Raw genomic sequence first — 8271 nt, forward strand, 5'->3', positions numbered from 1 at the left:
AAGCTAAGGCACCGAAATGCTATGCAACACTAGTTCATTTTCCACATGTCATCAATCATAATCCATAGCACCACACAACCTTTATGCTGGCAGAAAATTGTTCATAATTCAGGCTCACCTAGGCCTTTTAAAATGTACTTCCCCTATGGATAGCTAATGTCCTACTTAAACACGAGACTGGGGCTTGTTACTTCCTCTTTTGAGTGTGAAATATGAATCATGTTTTTATGATTTTTGTAAATCTTTACTCTTTTTACCTTGTTTTTGTAAGCTGAAATTTCCTATTAAAAAGAAAAAAATTCAATGCACTGGCATATCTTTATTTAATACATCAATTCAAAATTCTTAGTACATAAATCAGTTTCATCCGCAAAAGTTAACATGGTTTAAATAAACTAGCTTTTGGCAAAATACAACATGGTGCTAGGCTGCAATTGGAGTCAGCTATTGTTTCCAAGCACACAAACTTAATTTTCCGAAAATAAGTTTATACAATGTTGTTACAGTGACTTTTTCCAATCCTCCTTATTCGAATTAGACTTCTAGTGCTGCTGTTACTTCAGATTCTTTAGAACAGGCACCACATGGAAGCTAACATCACAGCTCATGTAGTCATACAGCAAGAAGGAAAATCCTCAGACTTGATGCTGGTCTACTTTCTTTTCATCTGTAATCAAGTATAAGAAACAGAGGACTAAATTTGATGCTGTCTTGCACAAATAGACAACTTAATAGTTTCCCTTCAAAAAAAGTATAACCCCCGCCAACTGTTAAAAGTTCTATGTAACCCCAGGTTTATTTTCAAATTTCTAGCTTTTATTGCCATGTAAACTTGTCTGGAGAACGTTAATGTCTAAAACACACACTACGCAATGGCCCCCCACCCCCCCAAAAAAACCCTTTCATATCCAATAGTAACATAGTGAAGTAGCAATTTGGAGGGGACTTGTAGGATGCAGAAATACTAGTAATCTTTGTGCTTTCCATAATTTCTCATCCTTCCAGGAAATAAATTCTGTGCATGAATATTTGGTTAATACAAAGAAATTACAGGTGAGTGTTTCAAGCTCATCCATTTTAAGGAGGGATACAACACTGCTTGCTATACATTGTCATGGGGGGGGGGATTGAGCTACTGCAGTTGCTGCTAACATGCATACATGAACACAAAATTCAAGGTAATTTTAGGCAGACTTGGGGAACTGAAGCATACATCAGAATACCTTCATTATATATATACCAATGTAAGGTATTTACCAAGCTCTTTTCTTGACCTATATTGTAACAAGCATTCAGAATATCTCTAGCACTTTTGTTTAGGTTACGCCAGAGAAATTTTATCAACAAGGATCACTAATATTTTGTTTCTGTATGGAGTTACCATCAATAAACAGAAACTACTGAATGGCAGTCAAAGGTAAGTCCAATTAAAGTGATTCTGAGTTGTTCAGTGGCAAAATGCATTTCGAACTGTGTTGTTAGGATGCCTTCTTTAGGACAAAATTCCAGATTTTGGAAATTTCCTTAAAGTCCAGTGGCACCTTTAAAAAAGACTAACAAAGTTTTATTCAAGGTGTAAGTTTTTGTGTGCACACACACTTCTTCAGATACCAGTCCATATGTATAGGTAGAAGGTGAGCAGTAAATTAACATACAATATGAAGATGTTTAACAGATTTAATGACCACCCACATAATCTTGGCTACTCACCTTCTCTGCTATGCAATGGACTGGGGTGTCACCAGATCAATATCTGTTAAGTTTCTGGATACCCAAACTCCCACAGCAAAGAGACCCAGGTTAACTATGAGGTTCCTGAAACAAATCAGAGAAGGTTTAGTGATTAGTTGGGTCAGCATATATCACTGTTTGCTTACACACAAGCCTGCCAGAAGATTGCCTGCCTAGAGATGTTAATACTAGACATAAATGTTAAGGAGTGACACATAATCACAGCAGAACAGTCTACCTAATGGCTAACCATATGCCAAAGCTGCAGGGGAGGGGGATGCACAGTTCTTTGCTACCTGTTGAGGGAAAAGACAAGCAGATTAGAAAATGTCCATATTGCCCTCCCTCCTTTCTTGTAGCTAATGAAGTATGCACAAAGATGGAATGCATTTGTCTGCTCCTGCTGCTTATTTTCTGTCGCCCACTGTTGAAATTTATAAAAAAAAAAATTATATGATCAAGTGGAGCAATAAGCAAAACACAGCATACTCTTGGATATCAACTTTTGCCATAACAGACAGACTCTGCACAAGGAACTTTAAACATTCATCATCTTCTGTTTATACACAAACATATCAGAAATAAAGTAATTTTCTTTTAAAATGTGGCAAACCGTTATTCCAAGAACCACAATTATAGACCAGACAAACTCCACAAACCCTAAAACCATTATTTATACAGAGGAATACAGCTACAGAGACTACATCAATTAGGTCAGCACATTTGGCCAGTGACCACAGATGTGTCCCAAATGGGAAGAGACATACAGCTCAATAACTTCACTATAACCCTATTAAAAAATACTAAATATTCGTTATAGACATTCAGGGCCAAAGGAACCATTTATTTGAGGTATTCTGAGAAAGTCATGTCCTTAACTGAATGACAATCGTAGTTTCTAACTTTTCCACAACTGGGGTTCACCTTCATCCCCAGGTGTCACCAGGGATCACTTGAGGGGTGCATATGGCATGAAGTCATGCAACAGGAAACAACTTGCAGGTAGGGCTCCACAATCCACCTGAAGATCACTGGACTACAATATACTGATAAAGTGATCACACAAGAACAACTTGTAAGCCTAGTTCTAGTGCAGGCAAAACACTGAATTCCACAGCCAGGTTTGTTTGTGGGAACCTCAGATATATACCAAATCTCAACACTTCTCAAGCTAAAATTAAGGCAGAGTGAGCCTAAAGGGTTGGCTGAAAAAGCATGCAACTACCTGCCAAAGGAGATTGAAAACACAATATACTAAATATGAAAATTTAAGATTTTCTCATTCTAGATGCACATAGGAAGCGGTTGTGGAAAACAATGGAGGCAGAAATTGTTTTATGGTAAGTCCTAAAGCATGCTACAGTTCTTTGTTCGGAGCCAGTTTGGTGTAGTGGTTAAGAGCAGTAGGACTCTAATCTGGGGAATGGGGTTCATTTCCCCACTCCTCCACATGAAGCCAGCTGGGTGACCTTGGGTCAGTCACACCTCGCAGCGCGCTCGCAGCCCACAAACAAGCCTAGCTAGCAACCTTCAGCTGCTAGCCAATCCTTGGATCTCCTGGTTATATAACACTGCCATACGATAATTATTAGTTCTTTGCTCATACCTGATCATATCTACATTCTATTAACCAGCACAGCGCCTTTAAGGCACCGATTTTGTTTCCAACATGCGCACCCCTCGCTTGATCTTCAAGCCTTGTTTTGTAACATTTCCGGCTCCCTTTTTTCTATCTGCGACAATGCTTGTATGCGTATTTTACAGAACGACCCCTGATAAATGCAAATACACATCATTCTCTTATTTAAGTGAGCTTCAAGTGACAAGAATTTATGCCACAATAAAATTGTTAAAAGACTTCTAAGACATTTCAGGAGTCTGTCGTTTAGTATGCCAGAACTTAGCGCGATGGACACGCTGCCCTTGTAACGTATACGAGTCGCTGCAAAGGCTACTTAAGACATGAATAGCAGCAAAGACCAAACATCAGAACTCTGCTTGATCCCGAACACCCCACCCTAGAAACACTCCTGCCCGGCAGAATTCACCGTCATGTCCCTTCCCTCAGAAACGCAAAGCAAGACCCACCTACGGAAGTCGTTGCGATCAGTGGCGAAGCGATAGGCCCCCCGGACCCAGCCTCGCAGTCCTTCGGGAGTCACCGCTGTGGAAGATCCTCCGCTGGTTCCCCCCTGCCCACTCGGAGCCATGCTCGCCACTCCACTTCCCTTCAACGCCAATCGCGTGCTTTTCTCAATGCAGGAATTGCTCTCCGGTCGTCGCTGAGAGAAACGTCAGTTCCGGCATACTTCATACCTCAGTTCCTAGCGGGTCTATGAGGAGGAGAGACCTGGAATACGAAACACGGAAAAGCAAATTGATTACTGCCGCAAAACACGCTCCCTGTCAAATTCAGAGAGATCTCGCGTATCCCACAACGAAAACCCGTTGTTCAAATACACCTGCGTTGCTCTTCGCGCTTTCCCGAGCACTCTGTCGCTCTTTAAATCTAGTGTCACAATTGCATTTTCTTACATCAGAATGAGCCAGAAAATAGCGGTGACCAAAGTGTCTACAGGGTGGGAAGCACTTGTCTCACTTAGACGCTTATCAGGAGCACGGAGCTGCGACAATAAAGCTCCCCTACACCACCTGCAGCTAAATAAAGGAAAACGTGAAACTTGAGGCTCCTTAAAGATACAATCGTTTTATGCTTCAGTACGACTGGTGTTTGCACAGGGGATTACCTTTACTTTAAATCTGCTAGGAACAAACCAGTAGTACCTCAGACCAACACGGTTTTCCCGGTGTAAACTTTCGAGCAGAGCCTGATTAACAATTAAGCCAAATAGGCACTGGCTCCCTAAAGGCACGGGGGCCCCAGACTGACCCCCCCCCCGGTTTTCCCCCTTTCTATTCCTCCCAGCCTGCACAAGCAGCCGGCACCTGAGCTGCTCTTAACCCATGTTGCCTGGTGAGGCTGCTGCCGGCGTCACCAAGTTTGCCTCTCTCTGCCTTTCCCCCGCAGTTTGGTAGAAGAGGCTTTTAAAGAAAGTGCCTGCAGCAGGGGCCATGGGCAGTGGGGTGGGCACTCAGATTCTGCAATAATTTGTGAGGGGCCCCCGAAGATTTCGACTGCCTAGGAGCCTCCGCAGGGTTTAATCCGGCACTGCTTTCAAGAGTCAAAGTTCGCATCGTCAGATACCAAGACAGCCTTAACTCTGCAAAGTGTACACTTAACACAGAAGCTTATTACACATACACAGAGCTTTGAGTTTGGGAAGCTTCTACTCCAAAATATTGTAGGTCTCTTAAGGTGCTAGTGGACCCCAATCTAGCTGTTCTACTGCAGAACGAATGGGCTACCCTCTGAAACTATCTTTAGTGAATCTGGTGGACTTTGAACCTACTACAAGATGCATTTTTCATTTTGCTGTAACAAGCTGATCCTGCTATCCTGGAGAGGGGGGAGCAGGAACTGACATTTTCTCTGTCTTTCCTTTTTGTGTCACTACGAGTGAAGATGCCATAATATTGCCAATGCCGAGGTGGGGCCTGGGGATTTCCCAGAAATAGAACTAATCTTTAGACTAGGGTTGCCAAGTCCAACTCAGCAAATATCTGGGGACTTTGGGGGTGGAGCCAGGAGCAGGATATGACATCACTTTTGTGATTTCATATCCTGTGATGTCACTTCCAGGTCAAAGATCAAGTGATGTCACTTCCACGCTCCACTTCTTTCGATGGCGTCACTTTCAGCACACTGCACCCAAACGCCTTCCCTTCCTGTGATGTCACTTCCTCCTTCCAAATTTAAATTTATCTCTTTACATTGCTTTCTGCTACTCAAACATTTGTTGAGTAGCAGATCTCCAGCCACCACCTGGAGGTTGGCAATCTTAATTTATATCCTACCTTCCATGGGAACCCAAAGCTGCTTCCATCAGCGGTTGAGAGTATTCCAATGTTACCCAGCAAGTTTCCTTGGCAGAGTGGGGATTCAAATCCAGATCTCCCAGACCCTAGTCTAGCACTCTAGGTTAGACTTTATCCTTTTAAGCTTAGGATCCCCAGGTAGTTCCCTTCTTTGGTTTCCAAATAGTTAGCAAAACTGATTTACTGTGTCTCTCCCCACGCACCCCTCTCCAAATGGTTGTGGAATATCTTTGTTGGCCACTGGAGAAGGGTGAGCTGGGAGGTAAACATGCCTATCACCTTCTCCTCTCCACATGATTTGGTACTCTCTTAGCCACTACACTAGAGTGTTGAACCAGCCCTTTATGTTTTATAAACAGTATTCAGAAATATGGAGAAGGCCATTTAATAACAAAGAAATCAAAGAAAGGAAGAAGAAAGGAAGAAGGCATTTTCATCCACCAATCTTGGTACCCAGCTCTGCAAAACACCCTACAGACTATAGATTGCAGAAATTCACAGAACAACCAGTACATTCCACAGAACAATCAGCACAGTCAACAACCATCTTCCTTAACTTCACACCCCTTCCAACCCTCCCAGCAATTAACACAGAACAATGGTCACATTCAACAGCAAGTTTCCTTATCACTACCCTTCCAGGAAGCCCCACCAAACAATGGGCACATCCACAAACCAATTGCCCTTTCATCACAGCCCCTCCAGCCTATAAATAGCAGCTCTCCAGCAGCCCTGGCCCCACTCAATGCACAGCAGCCAAGAAGGTCAGAGCACCTGAGGATGTTCTCCGCAGCTGAGAACGAAACGTCTGGAAGGAAAACTTTCTCCAGTAGAACACGGCACTTAAGCCCGAAAGATTCTACAAAGCCTAAATCAAAGAATGCTAGTTAGACATCAGCCCACAGAATAAGCTGTCCTATTAATTCTGAGATTCTCACTATATGGATTGAGAAGTCACACCTTTGTATGCATGGCTAAGAAAGCAAGAAGAGGAACTGCTAAGTTTCCTGAGACAGTGAAATCTTGAGAAAAAGATGACATAGCAGAGCCCTAAGAGCCCCGTGGCACAGAGTGGTAAAGCTGTAGTACTGTAGTCAGAGCCCTCTGCTCACGACCTGAGTTCGATTCCAGTGGAAGCTGGTTCAGATAGCCGGCTCCAGGTTGACTCAGCCTTCCATCCTTTGGAGGTCGGTAAAATGAGTACCCAGCTTGCAGGGCTGGGGGGAGGGAAGTGTAGATGACTGGGGAAGGCAATGGCAAACCACCCCATAAAAAGTCTGTCATAAAAACGTTGTGAAAGCAGTGTCACCCCAGAGTCGAAAAACGACTGGTGCTTGCACAGGGGACTACCTTTACTTTTTTTAATGAAATCCACCACAATATGCTTAAATTTTGTTAAGTTCATTCAGTAGAAATAGACTTAACACTGTACCCAATATACTGTTGAAGTAAATATAGGAATGGCTTAAAATCTATTGCTCTTCAGTTACACATTTTTAAAATTTCCATCTTCAGTTTAACTAACTTTTAAGAAATGCTAAATATATAATTAGTATCCCATAAGTATTTTAAAAGGGAAACCAATAGTTTAAAGGTTCATTTCATTTGTAATGAAATAGTAGAGAGTGAGGGTGTCATTTTGAAATAAACTTTCCTCTTCTAAGCATAAATAGAGGCACCTTAAAGTAGTGTCTCCTCTCTACTGTATTACCAGAAAATTCAGTTGCAAAAATGATAAAACTCTTGAAAAGGATGTAAAGAATTACTGTACATACCAAGACCTTGGGGTGTTTTTGGTGTTGTTTCTCCTAGAAGGCTGGCTGCATTAGTGAATATTTGATTTACAATGACTAGAAAACAAATTCATCTGTGGACAAAACTTCCTTAAAAAACAAAGATAAAGGAACCTGCATAATATCAATTTATAATGGTGTGTTCTCAGTAGCAATTTCTGGCAGCTGAGAGGGCACAAAATATAGTAGTCCAATTACCAAATTAAAATGTACAAACTACAAATTATAAGCATTCCTAATTTCAGAACACATAGAACTTTTAAAACACAGAGAGACTAAAAATGAACACAGCCAAATATACTGAAACAATTTACCATCCATGTTTACAGTCTCTCATCACACCAGAACACTCACTGAAGAGGGGGTGGTGGAAATTTGGTTAATCTTAAAAGGTGCTCCTGCTGTTAAGTGAAACACTGGCTGGCACAGCCTTCCCTCACCTCCAGCAAACAAACAAACACGGAAGAGGAGGGGGAAACTTTGTTGATCTTAAAGGAAAGGGGGCGGGAAGCATGCACAGTCTTCACCCCCACACAGGAAAAACTCAAGGAGGAGGGGAAGCCTCCTTGATCTTAAAGGTGCAGTGCTGCTGGGGAAAACAATCCTGAGGAGAGTGAGAAAGGATGGCATTTATAGCTCCCCTTCACCTCCAGCACGCACTCGCTCGCTCACTCACAGATGAAGAGAGAAAAAAAACTTTGTTGATCTTAAAAGTGCTCCTGCTGGGTCAAATGCGATGGTGAGGAGGACAGACCCAGCCTCCCTTCCCCCACTTGCAACGTCAGTTGAGCGGACAGCTGCTCGCACTCGT

General features: G+C 42.4%; 1 protein-coding gene across 1 annotated transcript; it reads right to left on the reverse strand.

The window, feature by feature from the left end:
- Nucleotides 1-299: 299 nt before the first annotated feature.
- On the reverse strand, nucleotides 300-8006 carry TOMM6 (translocase of outer mitochondrial membrane 6). The gene is made up of 4 exons (XM_060231422.1): nucleotides 7775-8006; nucleotides 3820-4081; nucleotides 1711-1815; nucleotides 300-667 (listed from the first exon to the last, which is right to left on the reverse strand). Exons 2-3 carry the CDS (start codon nucleotides 3939-3941, stop codon nucleotides 1719-1721), a joined length of 219 nt encoding a protein of 72 aa, XP_060087405.1. The 5' UTR covers nucleotides 3942-4081; nucleotides 7775-8006; the 3' UTR covers nucleotides 300-667; nucleotides 1711-1718.
- Between the last annotated feature and the right edge of the window lie 265 nt (nucleotides 8007-8271).

This window comes from Heteronotia binoei, chromosome 2, assembly GCF_032191835.1.
Source record: "Heteronotia binoei isolate CCM8104 ecotype False Entrance Well chromosome 2, APGP_CSIRO_Hbin_v1, whole genome shotgun sequence".
Lineage (NCBI taxonomy): Eukaryota > Metazoa > Chordata > Lepidosauria > Squamata > Gekkonidae > Heteronotia > Heteronotia binoei.

What these genes read in the sequence shown, in the direction of transcription:
- TOMM6 (XM_060231422.1), bottom strand. Translation starts at nt 3,941, where the DNA reads ATGGCTCCGAGTGGGCAGGGGGGAACCAGCGGAGGATCTTCCACAGCG. An exon ending in GATCGCAACGACTTCCGTAG is followed by an intron (nt 1,816 to 3,819) that starts GTGGGTCTTGCT and finishes GATTTGTTTCAG; the next exon opens with GAACCTCATAGTTAACCTGG.